Consider the following 21,999-nt stretch of genomic DNA (forward strand, 5'->3'; position numbering starts at 1 on the left):
CTGTAGGAGTTCAATACAATATGTAGTTGTAGTACATAATCCAACAGGAAGTCAGAAATTGCCATATAGTCCAAGATAGCACGTTTGGACCGTACAGCCCTGGTCATCTGCCCAGGATGGTGCCCAGAAGTGCGCCCATTCAAGACCGTACAGTTCCACTCCTTCAATAGGTCCAACCATAACTTCCCTTTGTTGTTGGATTTCTTAGATGGCATACTACAATAATCAAAAACATTATCAAAGTCCCCGCAAGTCCCCAAGTCCAATACCCTCTCATTCCAATCCACACCTAGAATAACAGAACTGCTGTCTGGGGAGGCCAACCAAGTAGTGAGTATAGAGTCTATCTGGTCACCAATTAACTCTGTGATAGACTCACCAGGGGGGGTCATATACACAAACTATTAGGATGTCACGGGAGCTGCCCCACCCACCTGGAGGGGACACCTCCACTGCCAGTATATTGCCCCCAGGGTTTGCCTGATAAACTAATCTTGGGTTAAGTGTAGACTTGGCACCAATCAGTAAGCCACCCATAGCACGCCCAGGTTCGCCCTTAGTGGCCTTAACCTGGTAGATTGTAAAAACCATCAAACTCAATATCAAAAGTACACCACGTTTCTTGTAGCATACACACTTTGTGGGTAAGTAACAATTCCAAAGAACCGTCCCCATTCAGCCAATGACTAAAGCCCCTAGTGTTCTTACTGGTCAAGGACCAATTTCTTAGAGCAATCATTGACTTCAGCCACTCCCACCCCTGGGAATTACTTCACATAGCCGTGGACTTTATCAGAGGTTGAGATGGAATAGTGTTGTCTTGAACCCAACTACATTTAGCACAGCCCACGGTAGTCACTTCCTTAGGAACTGGCATGTCCAGGGCGTAGCCCAAATGATCAAGCAAAACTTTATGCAACATGTTGAGGGAGATGGTCTCAGGCAAACTGCAATGGAGTTTGGTGGTAGTGGATCCAGGGAAGCGGAGGGGTTCGACAACGTCAAAGTCACCAGAGTTCAGGATCCTAAGCAATGGAATCTTATTGAACAATGCCAAAAGAGAGGGATGATTTAGCTGGCCAGTTTCCTTAGACCCAAGAGCTGGTACTATGGTCAGAGACTTTGGGTCCAGCGTCACAGCAGGAGGTGCTGTTGGCTTTGGGTTATTTGGAGTGATCATAGGAGCAGGCAAAAGTTGTTCTTGAGTCAGTGCAGGATTCGTGGGAGGCCTCCCACGTGGGACTCAAGATAGATCTGTTTAACTCAATTGCCGATAAAAGGGGATTATAAGGTACCTCATCTAGTAACCAACTAGTGAGCGTACTGGTACCCACTGTCTGTGCAGATCGCCTTTTCCGCCACGCAGCACGTTTGCGTTGTTTCTTCGAGATATTAGTGCCACTGGGGTGTAGCGTAGTGTTCAGAGGTTGGACATTGACTGGCAGTTTATCCCCTAATGGGGGTAAATCAGTGGAGGTGTGTGGCAACTGCCGATTTGCCAACCTTACCTGCCGCCTAGAGAGGGCTACTTTCTCAGTAGCTGCCTTTACAGGGCCCTTGATCAGTGGAGCAGATACCGTGCCTTTAGGCGCTTCTGCCGTATCAGGTACGATGTAAATAGGAGCCTCCTGGCAAACAGGCGATGGCTTATGAGGGTCTTCTCTCCGTAAGTCCAGTGTGGAGGTCGCTATTTACTTTTTAAGAGAGATCAGGTGCTTATGTAACACCGAAATGGCAACCCCCTGCAATTTACGATCTTCATGGATAGTACCACAGAGTTTTAATAAAATGTTTACTGCAAAATTTAAGATTCCATTATTTTGGACTGCACTTGTTGTGTCATGGGTACTAAAATAATCTTGCGATGAGCCCCTTGCTGGAGCTGCAGAGTCATACAGGATATTGGGGCTTGCTGAAAGTCTAGTATCAACAAATGGGGCAGACAGTGGATTGCCCCCATGGACCTCTGGGGATACCACCATCACAGTTGCTAGAACCTTCTCCCCAATTTGGACAGCGGGCAACTGAGCGGTCTGAGGTTGGCCTTCCAACTCTACAGGAGCCAATACACTCGATTGGTTTTTAGGGGTAATCCTTCCTTTATCCCTGCCCCCAGAAGATGCAGTAGTATGATCCTGCAGGGCATAACACAACTGCAGGAGCGAGTCATTGTCAAGATCGAGGAGATGGTAGCTATGGTCCACCTCAGGTAAATGCACCAGAATGTCCAAGTCGGGTAGGTCTGTACCTTGCCATGCTGGTTTAGCCCTGAAGAATGCATCCAGTGGGCTTTTATGAGGGTCCTGCTCCTCCGATAGGCATGCTCCCTTTCTGGCCCCCTGATCCCCACTTGGTAAAGATTCTGCCGTGTCCGCACAAAGTTTTGTAGAGCGGAGCCCATAGGGTGTCTTTCCGTGGGTCACAGCTGTTTTCACACGGCTGGCGGCTTTCCCCGGCATTAGATAGAAGAAGGGGGGCCAGAAAAGCATCAAGGATAATTTGCCAAATAATCAAGCACCCAAATGAGTTCCAGATAGGTGGGAAGAGGTTGAACTAAGATTACTAATGCCGCACTCCCTCCGAGTAACACAACTAGTAAACGTCACGCTTCGTAAATCCGGATAGTTAAGAGGGCATAAGATTTGAAAGGTCCCGGGCAATCCAAACTCCCACAATACCAGGGAGGCCCATATATGAGCAGTGCTTAGCAAGTGGAGCTGTGGTAAAACACAGTACCTTGATTTCTATTACGTGAACTTACCGCTGCCTTCCCATTCCAACCAGTGAACACTGGAAACACACTGCGGACACTGCGTGCTCCGCGAGAGAGGGGGTTTAAAAGTCCAACCCCTCTCAGGAAAATCAATGAAACATAATGACAGACTGGATTCCCAACTTCTGACTGCTCGGGACCCACATAGGAAACACACTGCACACCACTATGTCTGTCTGAGGAAATAGGCGGACTAGTGGCTCCTTCCCTTGAACAGCCGGGCAGGAGTACGGGAAAAGCCTATAAAAGGCAGAAAAACCCCTGGAAAGTTGCAGTGTTGTGAAGGTCCAAAAGGCGGCTCCAGGTAAACACCCAGATTTAGAAGTAGCCTGAAAAGCCAGGTAGGTGATCCTTAAAGTACTGGGGATGGAAACTGTGATCCTAGCTCAGAGAAGAGGAAAATTCCAGGAAGGCAGCAGCCACAGGAATCAGCAAACAAACAGAGAACCCAGCGGAGAGAGGGAAGGGGACGGAGGATCCACAAGGGGGAAAATGAACTACTCAAGGGCAGACAACGAAGGGAAGAGAAGCAGGCAAGCAAAAAGGTAGCAAGCAAGTGGGGAAAACACGAGGAAATCCCTCAACGAGCGTTTTACCCATAGAGAGCGCTCAAAGGGGTTGCAACGTGCTGGTCCGATGAACGATATTCTGCAGCCATGATGGAAACAACTAGAGCACTGCAGAACGTTCTAACAATGCGTGATGGCTTGTTAACGGCAGAAGCACCATCGGGTCCAGAGGCGCCACAGAGGAAGCAGTGTGACACTATTATGCATCTGTACTGCGGTGTACCTCTGTATAGCGTTCGATTATGAATCTGTATTGTTGTATACTGCTATCAAGCACTCTGTGCTTCTCGAAGCTAGGTCTGCGCTCAATAAATACCATAATAATAACATAGGTAAAGGGCTTTGGTTGAGGATGGCAGATGTGCATGGATAATAATGAAGAACCAACTGCAACGTAGATCAAAGATTTTGGGTAGGACAGCCAGCTGCGCATGGATCATCATAAAGAGTGAAATGCAACAGACATAAAGGACTTTGGGTGGGAAAGTCAGCTGTGCTTAAATTATAGTGAAATGTGTGAAAAACCGGAGGGTTTTTCACAACCTAGTCCCCTGAGATCCCATTCTGAGGTGGCCAGGGAAAGATCATCGCTCTTGGATCCGGACCCTGGGGGTGGACAAGCGAGGGAGGATCACCTGGATAGGGCGTACTCATCTAGTGGGGGAGAAACACCTGATGGTGAGGCATGGTATGCCCCTATTTCCAACCCAATGTAACCCTTATCCCTGCTTACTTTATGGGGAACTACAGCTCCCATAATTCCTCCCCACATTACATTGGCAACACTACTGAGCCAAGGAAGAGGAGGAATGAGGTCAGACAGATTACCTCCATTGATTTACAATGGCTCTGTCCCTGCAATGAGTCCAGGCAGAGTCACACACGTAGTCTTAACTGTATACACCTGCCATTTGTTAACACTCCCATTGAGATGAATAAAAGGTGGAGTGCACAAGCACACAGATAGCGGGGCTGGGTACAGGAAGGAACAGCTCTTTCAGAGTTAAGGGGATCCATGTAATGGAAGTCGGGAGGCCAAGACGCTGATCTGCAGCAGTTACGAAGACTGAGGGAATCCCCCACTTTCAGGAAGCTATAAGCGTTCTTGTTATGCTCACCTGGTATCCATGGGGATGCCACCCAGCCCTGGTTGGATGATTTGCACTCTCGAACCCTCTCCCGGTCCCTTGGTAAGGCCTCTGGTTAAAGATGGGTCTGCAATATAGGAGAGCTGGATTCAAAGCAGAATGTCTTTGTTTTCCCACCTCCCTTGGCCTCAACTCCTTCCTCCCCCTTGGGCCCTCTCCTCACCTTAATATTGTAAAAGGTGTATTCTCCATCCTGCTCCTCGTGGCAGGGGCGCGTAGATGTGGGGGGGGGGGGTGGGCGAGCAGCGACCAAGTTACTTCACTGGTGCAAGCCCCCCTGTGGTAATCCAGGCCTGCTGCGACTCCGTAGGTTTGCTGCTTTACAGTCTTTATATGCAGTTCTTATGTTCCTCTTAGTTCGAATAATAATGTCTTGCTTCTTTCGTTTTGGGTATGGAAAGGTATTTTGGTGTTGTCATGCAGTTTGAAGATGAGCATGGCCCGGCAGGGCGAAAGAGCGGTGTGCGCGATGCTGTCCGGTGAGTAATGCGCGATGCGCCGCGCTGTTTCACCTTTTATATTGCTAACCTGTGTTCTTTTCTCTCCTTGCAGGTTGCGATGTTCCTCGCCGATCGCCGTAATGTTCCAGCAATGATACTGACCAGGAGATGATTTCCCAGATAAGAATTGTGGGGCCTTCTTCATTCTGGAGGAAACGTGAGTAAACGCTTACTAATGCTGTCTTTCTTTCTCCTCTTTCCAGGTTATGGAATTCCAGGATGCATGCAGTGCCGGATGATGGAGTTCGTACCTTCAGGTGATTGGAACTGAAGTCGGCGATGGATTGAAGACAGGATACTGTTCCAGGTAAGTTTCGTAGTGTTCTTTCTCTCTCTGCAGGTCCTTGGTTTCAGGTAAGCTGGCATCAAAGAACTGGACACAGTGAGCGTTATGCTGCCCACAGCAGAATAACGCTAAGCATGTTCTGCTGTTTGGGTGCGGTTTAAATAGTCTCAGGTAAAGTAGTCCAGGTAAGATAGTCCCAGGCCTGCCACACCCAAAGTAGTCCAGGTGAAGTAGTCCCAGGCCTGCCACACCCAAAAGAATAGACCACATAGCTCAGTTCCTTGTAACTGAGCTATGTGTGTGCCTCCATGTTGGCTGAACCACCCCAAGTTAAATAGTCCCAAGTAAATAGTCCCATTCTAATGTTGGTCTTCATGGTGGTTATGAGCCTGGCACCAAAGGTGCCATGACTGACTCCAAGAGAGTCTTGCATGAGGTTTTAAGGCCTTTGGCCTGGCCCTAACTGGAAGGCTGACTTGCCAGTGAAGGCCAGGGGCAAGGGTCATGACAGCACCCCCCCCAAAGCCCCTCTCACGGTGGCACTTCTGCCTGGTCCTGGTTTGGCTCGGTAATTCTGATGGAACTTTTTAATTAAGCGAGGTGCATGGATGTATTCACTAGGTTCCCATGATCTGTCTTGAGGACAGTATCCCTTCCAATCAACTAAGTAGTATAGTTTGGATCTGGTGTATTTTGAGTCTAAGATATCCTTTACTTCAAACTCTGGTTCTCCATCAACTAATACTGGTTTTGGTGGTGTTGTAACCCGAGTACCAGGTTGTACCGGTTTCAGGAGTGATACGTGAAACACAGGATGAATCTGCATAGTGGGTGGTAGGGATAATTTAACTACCACTGGATTTATTATGGATTCAATAGAATAAGGTCCCAGATATCAGGGACGAAAGTTCTGAGACCCTTTTATGGGCACATATTTTGATGCTAACCAGACCTTGTCTCCAATTTGATCGTCGGGGGCTTTACAACGATGTTGGTCAGCGAATTTCTTTTGTCTGTTCTTGGCTTGGAGTAAATGTTCTGCTACTTCTTTGAAGGCCTGGGAAATAGTCGTATTTAGGGTTTTGACCGCTGCCATTTCCAAAGGGGTTGGGAGCTCCAATTCTGAAGTACGTGGATGTCTACCATATATAGTGTAGAAAGGGGTTTGTCCAGTGCTGGTGTGTAATGAATTATTATAGGCATATTCAGCTATCCATAACAAGTCCTTCCAATTTCTTTCCACTTGATGTAACATGCAATGTAAGTATTGCTCGAGGGTTTGGTTTGTTCTTTCTGTTTGGCCATCTGTTTGAGGATGGTGACTTTTGGATAGTCGAATGTCAATTTGGGCCATTGAATAGCATTTCCTCCAGAAGTTGGATACGAACTGACTACCTCGATCTGAGATCCAGACCGATGGAAAGCCATGTAGCGGTACGATTTCCTCCAGGAATACTTTTGCTAAATTGGATGCATTTGGAAGACCCTTTAAAGGAATAAAGTGTGCCATTTTAGAGGACAAGTCTGCAACTACTAAGATGGTGTTGAATCCTTGACTGGAAGGTAGATCTGTAATGAAATCAAGGGACAGTATGTGCCATGGTGCGGGAGGAATTTCCAATGGTTGGAGAAGACCAGCTGGTTTCTGCTTTTGGGACTTGTTTTGTGCACACACACAGCAAAAATTGGATAAATTGGATGATGTCTTTACGCCATGTGGGCCACCAATAGTTTTGTTTTACTTTAGCTAGAGTTTTGGCAATTCCAGGATGACCTTCAATCAGGGAGTCGTGATAAACCAAAATAACCTGCTCTTGTAAATCTTTACTTGGCAAGTATAGATGGTTCCTAAAATATGGTAACTGGTCTTTAATGGTGTAATGTTCTCCTTGAGTACACCACTCTTGTGAGAAAGTGGGATCCATTAAGAGTTGGATCTTGTTTTGGAGTTCACCCTGTGTCAATGTTGTCGTAAGACCCAGGAGTTTGTCTTCTGGAATGATGGCTACTGGATTTGGAGTTATCTATACCTTTTCATCAACACCCATGCGGGACAAGGCATCAGCCTTTCCGTTTTGGTCTACTGGCAGGTAGGTGATCACATAGTCATATTCAGCGAAGTAAATAGCCCACCACAGTTGACGGGATGATTGAGCCTTTGCTCTTTTTAGGGATTGCAGGTTTCAACGATCAGTTATGACCGTGACAGTATGTCTAGCACCAAGGAGATAGCGTCGCCATGCCTTGAAAGCTGATTTTATAGCCAAGAGTTCTTTGTCTGTGATAGCATAGTTGAGATCGGGAGGTGAGAATTTTCATGTCCAGAAGGCCACAGGGTGTAACTGGCCAGTTCCTGGGTCCCTTTGTGAGAGAACAGCTCCCATAGCCATGCTAGAGGCATCTGTTTCAACTATATAAGGCAGGTCTGGGCGAGGGTGCCATAGAACTGGAGCAGAAGTGAATTTTTTCTTAAGTTCTTGAAACGCCTTCTCTACTTCTTCAGTCCAATGGAACTTTTTATTTTTTTTCTCAATAGTGATGTAACTGGATGCACTATTTGGGAAATTTTTGGGATGAATCGGCGGTAAAAGTTTGTAACGCCCAACATACTCTGGATTCCTTTAAATGAAGTTGGTGACGGCCAGTTAAGAATGGCATCTACCTTGTGCCTATCCATTCTGATACCTTTTGGTGTGAGTATAAAACCAAGGAACTCCACTTCGGTGACATGAAAAGAGCATTTTTCAAGTTTAGCATACAGTTTGTTGGCAGAGTTTGGTAAGGACAGAGCGGACATGCCTGACATGGTCTTCTTTTGTAGCAGAATATGCTAAGATGTCATCACTGTAAACCAGGGCGCAAACATTGATTAACGTCCACAAAACATCATTCATAAAGTACTGGAATTCAGCAGGATCGTTGCAAAGTCCAAAAGTCATTACCTGGTATTCATACAAGCCGTATTTGGTACGAAAGACGGTTTTCCATTCGTCTCCTTTCTTCACTCGAACAATATGGTACGCCCCCCTAAGGTCCAGTTTGGTATAGATTTGGGCGTCTTTGACTTGATCCAATAATTCAGGAATAAGGGGCAGTGGATAACGTTTTTTTACTTTGATCTGGTTTAATGGACGATAGTCGATGCAAGTCCTCAAATCTCCTTCCTTCTTTGGTACGAAGAATAAGGGACTGACTGCTGGTGATTTAGATGGGCGAATAAATCCATTTGCCAGGTACTGATCAAGATAAGATTTCAAATGGAGGTTTTCTTGTTCAGTAAGTGCATAGATTCGACCACAAGGAATTTGCGCACCGGGTATAAGGTCGATCTGACAATCGTAGGGCCTGTGCGGTGGTAGAGTATTGGCTTGTTCTTTCTGGAACACGTCTTGAAAATATTGGTATTCATTTGGTAGAGTACTAGTCACACCTAGTACAATCGCCGCCGTACTGGGAGTAACAGATGTACATGAGTCTGTTTTCCCCTTTTCTTGGTAATAACAGGTGCGAGCACAATCATCGGAAAAGACCAACTTCTTGGCACGCCAATCTATTAGAGGGTTGTGAGCTACCAACCATGGCATCCCTAAGATTAATTGAAACTGAGGAGCTTCGATGAGATTGAATGCAATAGATTCTCGGTGTCCATCCTGGCACAGTAAGGTTAGTGCTGCTTTGCATTGGGCTACTGGTCCGGAAACTATTTCTGTCCCATTAACAGTAGTAACTTTTTTAGTAGTCGATTTAGAGCATAAGGGAAGCCCCATCTCTGCTGCCAGATCTTGGTATACATAATTCCCAACTACTCCACTGTCTATGTATGCTTCGACAGCATGCATCCGAGATGGTTGTTGGTGATTGATCAAAACTACTGGTAATGCAAAGTGTGAGGTCTGTGGCTCATCCTTCTTGCTGGACAAGCGGACCTCTACACTTGCCGGGCTTAATAGTTTTCCGACTCCTTGTTATTATCTTCCTTCTCTGTGGCTCCAACAGTTCTCCTTGGTGGTTTCACTGGACAGTCTTTGAGGAAGTGGCCTGATTTTCCGCAATATAAGCATAATTGCTGTTGCTTTCTCTTGTCTCTTTCAGTTTTAGTTAAAGGGGGCCGTACACCTCCGATTTACATGGGTTCTACCGTGTTTTCCAATGTACATGGAACATTATCCTTTGACCAGACAAACACAGCTCGAGTGTCTAACCTTATCCGGTCCGCTTTTCGGTCTTGTAATCTGTGATCTAATTGCACCACAAGGTTGATGAATTCTCCACAGTCTTTAGGTGGGTTAACCACTTGAGCAAGGACATCCTTTAATTCCCCTCGTAGACCCCGGTGAAATAGTGTGGTCCTTTTTTCCTCGGGCCACCCAGCTTCAACGACTAGTCTTTTAAATGTTGCTGTATATGTAAGCAAGTCTTGACTTCCTTGACGGAGTGACAAAAGTTTGTTGTCTAATGCTTGGCCTTGGGTATGACGATCAAAGAGTTTTTCCATTTCCATCTGGAAACCCCCAAAGTCATGTAACAACGGGTTATCTTGACTTACCAATGGTACCGACCAATCCTCAGCACTCAGATATGACAAGACAAAAGCAACCTGCGCTTGGTCGTTAGGAAAAGGCCCAGGTCTGCAAAGGAAATTAAGATGACACTGGTTCATGAACGTTGCGTACTTCTTGGGGTCCCCTATAAATCATTCAGGTGGAGCTAAAGGAACTGCCCCAGGAAGGGTTATTTGTACTGGATTGGTGGAAATAGTTGGTAGAGGTGCTGGCGCAATGTTACCAGGCAATGGGGTCTGTCCTGCCTGTGATTAGAGAAATTGTCTACTTATTTCATCGGTACGATCTTTAGTAACAATCAAATCCCTCCTAAGAGCGTTGATTTCTTGCCTGGCTGAATGTACTTCAGCGCAAATTGTCCCAACAACTGAACTAACTGGTCAGTCTCTGACGCCCAGGTGGATAATATTATTGAGTCTTTGCGTTCTGTTCCGCTCACCTGGTATCCATGGGGACGCCACCCAGCTCTGGTTGGATGATTTGTACTCTCGAAGCCTCTTCTGGTCCCTTGGTAAGGCATCTGGTTAAAGATGGGTCTGCAATATAGGAGAGCTGGATTCAATACCAGATTGTCTTTGTTTTCCCACCTCCCTTGGCCTCAACTCCTTCCTCCCCCTTGGGCCCTCCCCTCACCTCAATATTGTAAAAGGTGGATTCTCCATCCTGCTCCTCGTGGCATGGGCACGTAGATGTGGGGGCGAGCAGTGACCAAGTTACTTCACTGGTGCAAGCCCCCCTGTGGTAATCCAGGCCTGCTGCGACTCCGTAGGTTTGCTGCTTTACAGTCTTTATATGCAGTTCTTATGTTCCTCTTAGTTCGAATAATAATGTCTTGCTTCTTTCCTTTTAGGTATGGAAAGGTATTTTGGTATTGTCATGCAGTTTGAAGATGAGCATGGGCCAGTAGGCGCAAGCGCGGTGTGCGCAATGCTGTCCGCTGAGTAATGCGCGATGCGCGGCGCTGTTTCGCCTTTTATATTGCTAACCTGTGTGTTTTCTCTCCTTGCAGGTTGCGATGTTCCTCGCCGAGCGCCGTAATGTTCCAGCAATGATACTAACCAAGAGATGACTACCCAGGTAAGAATTGTGTGGCTTTCTTCATTCAGGAGGAAACGTGAGTAAATGCTTGCTAATGCTGTCTTTCTTTCTCCTCTTTCCAGGTTATGGTATTCCAGGATGCATGCGGTGCCAGATGATGGAGTTTGTACCTTCAGGTGAGTGGAACTGAAGTCAGCGATGGACTGAAGACAGGATACTGTTCCAGGTAAGTTTCGTAGTGTTCTTTCTCTCTCTGCAGGTCCTTGGTTTCTTTTTTTGTTAAATTTATTTTATTATTTTTTTTCAAACCTTTAAAATGACAACATATATACATACAACATAAAAACATACAATCATCAGTTATGAACTTTCGGACGGAGTCCTCATACACTATTGTCCAGCATGTCTTGCAGTTCCTGGTTTTACAGACATATTCACTCTGTTGGAATCCTCATCAGGCAATTTTCAATTGACTTCAAGAGACGTGTTAGCGGGAGTTTCAATTTGAAATCTGTTCCTTGGTGCATCTGTTTCCACCAGTCATCTGCGCATAAGGATGGGTGATTTACACTCCATGGACCCAAATTAAACGTTCTTTCGGATCTTAGCTTAATGCAGAATAGCACCAAGTGTTTGAGAGATTCGTTAGCTTGCAGGCAAAGTCTGCATTCAGGTTTTAGGTGCTCATTGCTATTCCATAAACAGAGGCGATCAATGGTTTTAAACAAGTTTAGTCTAAACAACAAACATCCTTCGTGCTTGCAGATCTGGAAACAGTGTAATATAGCGCTGCTGAGTGTTGTAGGCACGTATCTCTAGTGGCGCATCACACATTAATTTGGCCGCAGATCTCTCAGTACATGTTTGTTCCCAGTCAGCGTGCCAGATTTTAAGTTTTGCCACATCCGGGTTTTCGTGGAGCATATCAACTTTAATATCGTAATTCTGTAATAATATTTCACATCTGTTCAACCACATTGAAATAACGTTAGAGTTACTAGTTGAAACATTATAGAAGATGTCAAATTGTGGGATTTGCCCCCATATTTTACGATATAAATTTAGCAAGCTCCAACTAATCCTGGCATGGATCGATATTAACGATAATTCATATCTTATGCATGCGGTCTTCACGCCGTTCGGGAGGGCTAGTACTTTCGACCAAAAATAGTTTTCTAGTGAGTCCCAAGTTTCGTAGGAGCATTCAAGGGCATTTTCTGCCCCATATGTCAACACAGTGATTACCTTTTGATGGTAAAAAGCCAAGACAGGTTTTATCGAGAATTTACTGTATCTTTGTGGATACTGAATGCCTGGCTTGCAAGTTGTTTGCATTTCCTTCTTATATCCGCCTGCCAAGGTCCATCGTTTATTGATGAACTTATAAGCATTCCCAGATATTTGACGCTAGTAGATATTTGCAGAGATTCCTGGCCTAGAGTCCAGTTTAAGTTGCGTCTATGCACTGCCCAACCGCCGTTTAAGTTTCGTAGCACAAGTATTTCACATTTTTTTGTGTTGATCGATAAATGATTGGATGTAACGTACTGTTGAACAGCGTTAAATTTTCTTTGTAACCCAATGGGCGTTACATCCAAAACGATCAAATCGTCACCATAAAGAAGCCAACTTAAATGTGATTTGGCCACTTTTGGTGGGAATTATTTTATTGCAGCTATTGATTCGCCTATATCTGATATAAAAAGGCCGAATAGTGCTGCGGCTAACGGGCACCCCTATTTCACTCCTTTAGAGGTGTTAATCGTTTTGGATAGTAGCCCAGTTTGATCCAATCTGACACGAATTGAGGTGTTTGTGTGGAGTTCTTTTATTATATAGGTCCTTGGTTTCAGGTAAACTGGCATCAAAGAACTGGACATGGTGAGCGTAACGCTGCCCACAGCAGAATAACGCAAAGCATGTTCTGCTGTTTGGGTTTTGTTTAAATAGTCTCAGGTAAAGTAGTCAAGGTAAAATAGTCCCAGGCCTCCCACACCCAAAGTAGTCCAGGTAAAGTAGTCCCAGGCCTGCCACACCCAAAAGACGAGACCGCATAGCTCAGTTCCTTGTAACTGAGCTATGTGTGTGCCTCAATGTTGGCTGAACCCCCCCAAGTTAAATAGTCCCAAGTAAATAGTCCCATTCTAATGTTGGTCTTCATGATGGTTATGAGCCTGGCACCAAGAGAGTCTTGGATGAGGATGTGAGGCCTTTGACCTGGCCCTAACTGGAAGGCTGATTTGCCAGTGAGGGCCAGGGGCAAGGGTCATGACAGATTCTCCCTCCTTGCAGTGTTTCTCGCTCAAGGAATTACCTTGTGTGTTAAGGAAGCATTAACAGGCACATCTGCTTCACCTGGACTTCTACCTCCATTCAAGTGTTTTCTCGCTCCAGGAAAGAAGCATTAACAGGCACATCTGCTTCCCTTGGGATTCTCCCTCTTTCCAGTGTTTCTCACTCCAGCAATCTCCCCTTGTGTTAAGGATGCATTAACAGGCACATCTGCTTCCTCTGGGATGCTCTCTTCGTCTGCACATTCCCAGCCCACCCCTCTTTAACTACGAACTTTACAAAATTGACTGATCTCCTCCAACTTCAGAACGTTTTCTGGGACCCTGATCATAGTGAAAGTGAGAGTCCCCCAAAAAGACAGTTAAACTCTGCAATGAAAGGCAATAATGGACGCACTCCAGCAGGGAATGAGACCAAGACAAAGGGCAGGTGAGATATAAAAGGGTTTATCTAAATCAATATAGGGCATGCAAAGGACTCTGCAAACTCTGAGATTGCACTGTCTGACAATAGCAAAGACAGTCATATTTATTACAAAATATGTCATGGATTAGGTAAGCTATAGGGGGCACATATTCATGGGGATTGGATGGTGAAGACTAACTACTATGTACAATGTAGGTGCGGCGATCCGTGATTGGTGGAGATCCACGTAGTGGCATCGTTGAGTGCTTGGGTCAGCTGGGCTCATCGGGGTAAAGTATCAGGTCACGACCTGTCCATGTGGATACATTGCTGCTGCACTAACATTTTGCCCTTGTGGCCACACACACACATTCATCACTAATTTCTATGTCAATTTAACCTATAAATCCTGCAACTCATTATAATCTAATGCCATAAAAGAGACCGAGAGAAACAGTATATAACTCTGGGCATCCTTAATACATTATCATAAAATCGCTGGTACAAAGGACCCAGTATCATGAGTCCAGGTGTCTTATCAGGGGGCACGGGTTAGGGTACCTTTATCATTCTAGTCTGTTAGATGTAGTAAGAGACAGCTTTACGCTATGTTAGTACAAGAGTAAATAACTGCCTCCGTGGTCAGTCGAGGGTGGGGTGAACCGAGGTGCCATTGGGTCAGAGGGGCACATAGCTGGCATCTCAAAAGGCAGCAGGCTGCAGGGGCGTGTTGCTCATAATTCTTCGTAACCAGGGCATGGCGGTACATGATGATTTTATGGTGGTGTCAGGAGGCATGGGGGGGAGGTGAATACTTGGTGCAGGCTCAACAGGAATGCGGGGAGGTGTAGCTGTATTATTCTAACATCAGTAAACCAGAGACCTTCAAGCTCCAGCCGGGGCTTGGAGGGAGGAGGGTGGGAGTTGAGTACGCGGCTCACTAGGAGGAGGGGGAGATGGCCTTGTAGTTTCTTGAAGGTCTACATTTGTCAAGTAGCAAGCACATCATTGTAGAGACAGAAAAATGAGGTGTGTCAGCACACTTGCATGGTTACATATATAAATTCATCTATGGATACATTGTATGAGCTTATGGGCACTATTTATTTTACACTTCTTTGTGGTTCATGAGTACTGTTTTTCGCAGTTCTTTATTTTGTTGCGGGGACACATGGGGAAAGCTAGCATAGAACGTGAGGTAGAACGAGGTTGGTGTATACGTACAAGTTACAGCGTTATACTTAGAATTGGACGGGTGAAAACAATTACCTCAATTGACATCTCATTTGCCAACAGGTGGGGTGTGTTACTTTAAATGGCTGGTATATGTTACCATACTTAAAATCTTATCATGCATAGGGATTTTGTACATTGCCTTTTAAATATTGCGCAGTAGCAATGACCTTTGGACAGTGACAATAGGTTTGAATATACATATGTTGGACAACTTTACATGTAAGTATCTGGGGTGGGCAAGGGTCGTTCCATTTTAATATGAACATCCATTTTAATATGAACAATCAACATTATGAGTAGTGAGCCTCCTCGCAAATGGCTTAGCAGCATGGGTGAGGCTGGGTGGCACACGGGTTCAACATTCAGGTCTAACACTTCAAACGGGGAACAGGGTAGGGGATTAGGCACAACATATATCATGAGTGTGAGGGCCTGCAGGGGGTCAAGGCATGTTTGATAGGGATTGCTTTGTTTATTCCCAGACCTCAATTTAAGCCCCAGTCACCGTCAAGGCAATGATGTACTGCGGAAGGTAAATGATACAGTGTTTGTTCTGTTACTTGTTCGCGCGTAGTTGCTCATGAGAACAAGCCTTCAGTGGAGCCGCCATGGGGAGGAGGCTGGGGGAAATGTGGGCTTGCTGTGTGTGATGAAGTGGGGGATAGCTGCAGTTCTCCAGGCTGCTTGTTCCACGGAGGCCTGAATTAGTGTACTCAAAATGGAGTCTAAGTGTATTACAAAATGGAGTCTGTATCATGCTACAAGGTGAGCCATGCAGTCTCATGCGTCGGCCAGCAGCCATCCTGCATCCCGGGCCCAGGTGCATGGGTGGCTGCCGACGAGTCATAAGCCTCACGTAGGTGAGGAGTGTAGGGGTAGTGGGGACTAAAATACCTTTCCTCCCATACAATAGCTATTCTCTATTTCTGGGTATGTGTATCTATAGCCATGTTGGATACATCTCTTTCCAATGGATTACTAATTGGACCCAACTCACAGGAGTATGTTGTTTGCGCAGGTCAGAGAATTCATCTGATACAATATGTGGATATGTAATGAGTTCCACGCATCTTCTCAGAATTGTTTCTTTTTTTTTCTTGTTCTCTTGTTGTCTCTTCCATCTGCTTTTCTTTGGCCTTGGGAACACATGTTATAGTCCCTATCAAATAGCGCTGTGCGAAACACGTATTGGTCTTTGTTTTAGTGTATAGCTGCTGGAACAGTATTTGGTGAATAATACTAATGGTAACATGTTCTAGTTATATATAATGTATGAGATTATATAGTCTAAAATTCAAACATTCTAGCAGCCTTAGAGTATTAAGGCGGAAGAGCAATTCTCAAGAATGCAGTATTATGGCACTCTATATTTCGATCCTTCATTTGGACTAAATATAGTACAGTGGGGACATTAGTGCCCTTTGATATAACACATGAACCAGCACTTATGTAATCTCTTCTTGTCTTTATTATAATTTAGCAGGAGGCACACAGTTTAGAATGAGTGCTAGCAGAGGGGAGAGAACATGCATTCAGCACACCATCTTCCCAAGACATATCCATTAATATCATTGTTGTGTATAGCAAAGGCAATTTTCCCTTTTTCCCAATGCCATAACGTCTCACTGTAACATCACAGCAGCAGATTATGGAATTCATAATCAATAGCTGTGATATCATGTACAAGGGTTCCAGCGTTCTCTGTACCGCCCCATGTCATATGAGAACTGAGGGAAGCAGGACAAGTTCATCACCCTAGCCACATATAACAGTAGCTTCCCCTACAGTGCAGAAGTTGTGATTCTGGATGTTTGTGAAAGCTTTGGCTCTGGTGCTGACACAGGACACACTGCATTTGACCGCACAGGAGCTGTGATTCTGGCTGTTTGTGAAAGCTTTGGCACCGGTGCTGCCACAGGCCACACTGCATTTGACCACACAGGAGCCGCAATGCTGGCTGTTTGTGAAAGCTTTGGCACCGGTGCTGCCACAGGCCACACTGCATTTGACCACACAGGAGCCGCAATGCTGGCTGTTTGTGAAAGGGTTGGCTCTGCTGCTGCCACATGCCACACTTCTGTTAGGGAACTGTCATGGCGATGGTCAGGGGTTGGTGGTGCACTCGATTCTCCTCGATGGCTGGTTATAATCATTTTTGCTGTTGTATATATTTCCCCTATGCCTTCCCTACCCCCGCCCCCTGCACTGCTGGTCCCTGGGGACAGCTCATGGAGTGTGAAAAGACACGGGCCATAGACATCATAACATTATGATTGGGCAGCTATCAGTCATGGAGTTTATTCCATCTTGTGGTACCTAACGGCATCATAAACCCGAGCTCCACTTTCATTTTCTATCAGATTTCACTCAGAACATATAGATCGAATATAGTCCCATAGTCAATAGCTACGCATTGATAATTCTATTTCCCCAATGAATTTCCTGTTTTAGACAAATACTGCATCAAACAGTGAAAGTGAAAAGCGTATGGGGGGCAAAGATGATATGCCTAGATGTGTACTCAACATTGCAAGCGTGGCTTCTCACAGGCCCGCCCACTGGGTTTTGTGAGCGGGGGGTAAAACGAGGATTAACAGCTTTGTGCGAGATCTATTCTATTTCAGGCTGTATGATGACATAAAATAATAAAGTGTCCCTCTGCTTCTTTCAACAGAGAATGAGCAGCCATCAAAGGATGCATGCTGGGGAGAAGTCCTACGAGAGCACGGAATGCGATGAGCACTTTAATTGGGCGTCACACCTGAGAATACATCAGAGAACCCACACAAGGGAAAGACTGTTTAAGTGCTCGGTGTGTGAAAAAAGCTTCACTAAGGGCTCAAATCTGCACCTGCATCAGAGGATCCATACTGGGGTGCGAGTGTGTCAAAAGGTTCACTCAAAGATCAAATTTGCAGAAGCATCAGAAAATCCATACTGGCGAGCGACCCTACTCATGAACAGAGTGTGGGAAAAGCTTCACTCAGAGCTCACATCTGCACCTGCATCAGAAGATCCATACTGGGGTGCAACCCTACCAGTGTACAGAATGTGAGAAAAGCTTTACTCAGAGCTCGTATCTGCACCTGCATCAGAAGATCCATTCTTGGGGGCGACCATACCAGTGCTCAGAGTGTGCGAAAAGCTTCTCTTGTATCTCGGTTCTGATCAAGCATCAGAGATGCCATACGGGAGTGAAACCCTATCAATGCACATAGTGCAAGAAAAGCTTCTGTTTACCCTCAAACCTGAGCAAGCATCAATGGATCCATAGAAGGGAAAAGCCCTATGAATGCACAGAGTGCAATAAAAGCTTCCGTGACCTCTCAGCCCTGACCATCCATCAAAGGACACATACAGGGGGGAAGCCCTATGAGTGTACAGAATGTGGTAAGCACTTTAATTGTGCATCAACCCTAATAACTCATAAGAGATCCCACACTGGAGTGAAACCCTTCCAGTGTGCAGAGTGAGTCAAAAGTTTCACTCAGAGTTCACATCTGCACGTGCATCAAAAGATCCATTCTGGTGAGCGACCATACCAGTGTACAGAGTGTGTGAAAAGCTTCACTCAGAGATCAAGTCTGCAGAAGCATCAGAAGATCCATACTGGGGAGCGGCCATACCAGTGTACAGAGTGTGAGAAAAGCTTCACTCAGAGCTCACATCTGCATGTGCATCAGAAGATCCATTCTGGGGGGCGACCATACCAGTGTACAGAGTGTGAGAAAATCTTCACTTGTAGGTAGGTTCTAATCATGCATCAGAGATGCCATACTGGAGTGAAATCCTATTAATGCACAGGGTGAAAGAAATGCATCTATTTCCTCTCAAACCTGAGCAAACATCAAAGGATCGATACAGGGTTGAAGCCCTATAAATGCACAGACTGCAATAAAAACTTCAGTGCCCTGAGCCCAGACCAACCATCAAAGGACAGATACTGGGGCTAAGCCCTATGAGTGTACAGAATGTGGTAAGCACTTTAATTGTGCATCAGGCCTGATGACTCATAAGAGATTCCACACCGGAGAGAAACCCTTCCATTGTGCAGAGTTTGAGAAAAGCTTCACTCAGAGTTCACATCATTATAGCCATCGAAGGTGCCATACTAGAGACTGACCACACTAGTGTTCAAAGCTTCCTTCATATAGTTCTAATCCATGTTTATGTTGGACAAGGACTTCCATGACAACAATGCATTATTTACTGTATATAATATCAAGGGATATTTTGCAAAGGGAAACGTGCATATTCCTAACAGTTCCGCAAGTGCTCCATCGGAAGGCTAGAGGTGATATAGGGGCAATAAAGTGTAATTCCCTTCCAACCACTGTTCCATTCCCTGATGATAATGTGATCTTTTTGGAATCTTGTAAGTCCTGCATAAGCAGCCCTGCTGCACTCTCCTGTGGTCCTAGCACTCAGCTCCAGGATACCTTTTGGGTGAATGTTGCATATTATAAATATGTTAAATAGAATCAGTTCATAGGTGAAGCACCCACAGCGATAATCTGTCCATAAATGGGGACTAACACCGGCATACTGCCACTTGTAATCTGGCGGTAATTCTGCCAGACCAAGTCTTGGTAACAGTAAATACGTTTGGTGGTAGCTCAGTGGATTTACCACCAAGATACCACCAAAATCATAATGTGGCTGATGTCTTTCGACTCATATTCTGTCTTATAAATGTATCAGTACTTGTTAAGATTTTAAAATCTTGTATTAAATGCATTTTATTTCTGGTCTGTATTTTTATTGTCACTTAAAAACAAAATAAAATTTGAAGAAAATCTATGTTTTCCATCAAGTGCGACGTGCTGTAGCCCACCAGAGGCTCTATCGCGGGTCTGGGTCCCCTCGCCCGCCAGTTGCACACCTGCACTGCCTCCCTGGCAACCCCTGCACTTGGGGACTGTTTTCTGTAGCCCTTAAGTCTTGACACCTGATGTCTGCACTTACCCTTTCATTTGCCACCAGCTGGCCGCACTTTCATTTATTGCTGTTATATATTCTATTTTTTTTAAAGTTATTTATTTTTATTGTCTATCCCATGCACTGCACTGTGCCCTCTCACTCCCCCCCTGCACTTTTCCCCTTTCCCCTTCACCTGCACAATCTCAATGACACCTGGCAGAGTAAGAGCGTTGTCTCAATTTCTTCCCTCTGTTCCCCCTCCCTTGCCTCGTCGCACCTTGAAACACTTTTGTATAGGCACGTTATAAATGCCATATCTGTTACACACACAAGACATTGGTCCCTAAGGTCCCAGAACCGTCTATGCGGTTCGATTAGGGTTGGTACTTCCAAGATGGCAGACCGTAGTACGGTCTGGACGGAGAGCAGCTTTACAGTCTCTGCACGTCCGCCAGAGACGCCGAGGAACGCTCACGTTATCCCTTATACTGCACGAAGATTGACTGTTCGTCGCTACTGTTTTGGCAGACGCTCCGTGAGTTCGCTACTAGGTGCTCTATTACAAGCATTCCCTGTTTGAAACCCTTCCTAACCTTTCCTCTCTAATCCTGTCTTCCCGCTTATTTCATATCCTCTCCACAGCCTTTCCTGCTCGCCCAAACTCCGTGGCTGCTTCCTTCTTATTATCGGGAGCCTCCTTTCCCGTCCCGTCTCTTATCATTCTTCCGGGTAATTATTTCATTCAAAACCAAGATATTCTTTCCTTCCATTGACTTTGATAAGTACTCACCTCCGAGTGCTCGCACTTACCTCTCTGTTTTCTGCAGACATCTCGTCTTCCATATCACTCCGGTTCCCATCTCCAAGGAATTGCTTCAGTTATCTGAGAAGTTTCAGGATAAGAGGTTAGGGATTACTTCCTGTTTTACTGTCCAATTCTGTTCAATCCATCATGCTCTCACGAAGTCTATTTTCAACCCTGTTGTTTCTTTGCCATCAGAAAAAGCCTTCCCACATCGAGCACCAACTCGCCATCGATGCCACTATCTGCACGACTATCTTTAGATACTGGATTCCGCTTCCTACCAGGGTTTTCTACCCCAGAGGGTTTCCCTGAAGGTCGCGTACTTTCTCTCAGGGTTTTACTTTCCGGGCAGAGAGTGACGCGTCAGTCGGGGGAGCTTTTCCATTCAGCATTGGCTTTCCATTGAGTATTCTTCAGTCTGCCAAGGTGAGACCTTCCTTATATCACAATTGTTGATTATTTACTGGGGCATTCAGTATATATTATAAAAAGAGATAACAATATATCGAACATCTCATATACTCCTTACCCGCGTGATGCTCCTTTACCTTTGAAATTGAATCGCAATTTGAATGTGATATTGCTTAATAGACGTCAGTCACTGGTGTGAGGCAGGCGTGGTATCAAGAGATAGACACAGACACAAGGAATCAACTTTGAAAACCTTTATTAACGCGAGATGGGGTTGGAGACTTCCTAATTGGCCCTGTTTCTAAATGGGAGTAGTCTCGACCATTTAACTAAGCAAAGGTAGTCAAATGTATGTCAGTCAAAATAATAAAGATGTCTGTGTCGAACCTATGCTTGCCCTCACTTTCTCTAGAACAATAATGTGTACGGGATTGGATCAAAATAAATGGTGCGGCAAAGTAATATCAGAATAGCACTGCAGCTGTCCCACAGCTCCCTTCCCCGAGCTTGATTTACTTGGGATCCAACAAAGTTCCTTGGGTTCAAATGGTTCACACAAAGTTCCTTTAGACGTTGCAGGCTTTGTTTCACCACAGACTCAGAAGCCCCTCCTGCCACTGTCTCTCTGGAATTCCACAGTTCACACTCCATTCGATTTCTCAATTGCTTTCACTTTCATCTTATTTTGTTTTCACAAGACTCTCTTGCTCTGGTTTCATCAGGGTTTCCCATCCCCTGCAGTTCATCAACTTGTTTAACACCTCTTCATATCAGCGACTTTCGAGAATGCACAGTTTTTACTCAGCCCTGTGCGGGACCACTCTGATACCTCTTGGCTTTTATCGGAGCGTGCCCCGGCACTCTGTAACTTGTATTACAGAACATAAACAGGGTTGGCCCCCGGCACATTTTCATTCTCTGTATTTTCCTCTCACTTCGAGTCTCGCACAGCTCCCATTCACTTTTGGAGAGTGATACTGTTTCAACAGAGTCTTTCGGCAACGTGTAAACGTACACATGACCACTCTGTTACTTTGTTTCCTTGCCTTTCTAA

General features: G+C 45.4%; 1 protein-coding gene across 3 annotated transcripts in view; it reads left to right on the forward strand.

Moving 5' to 3' along the window:
- LOC138489294 (zinc finger protein 383-like) overlaps positions 1-19,556 on the forward strand; it is a 187,657-nt gene extending 168,101 nt beyond the window's left edge. For all 3 annotated transcript variants that reach the window (XR_011274772.1, XR_011274773.1, XM_069616994.1), the window contains exon 3: positions 17,484-19,556. Coding sequence is in view for 1 of the 3 variants with exons in the window: in XM_069616994.1 (XP_069473095.1) it covers positions 17,484-17,485 (2 nt within the window). In the remaining 2 variants the exon portion in view is untranslated. The remainder of the gene's footprint in view (positions 1-17,483) is intronic.
- Positions 19,557-21,999: the final 2,443 nt, after the last annotated feature.

This window comes from Ambystoma mexicanum, chromosome 9, assembly GCF_040938575.1.
Source record: "Ambystoma mexicanum isolate Mex_15411 chromosome 9, UKY_AmexF1_1, whole genome shotgun sequence".
Lineage (NCBI taxonomy): Eukaryota > Metazoa > Chordata > Amphibia > Caudata > Ambystomatidae > Ambystoma > Ambystoma mexicanum.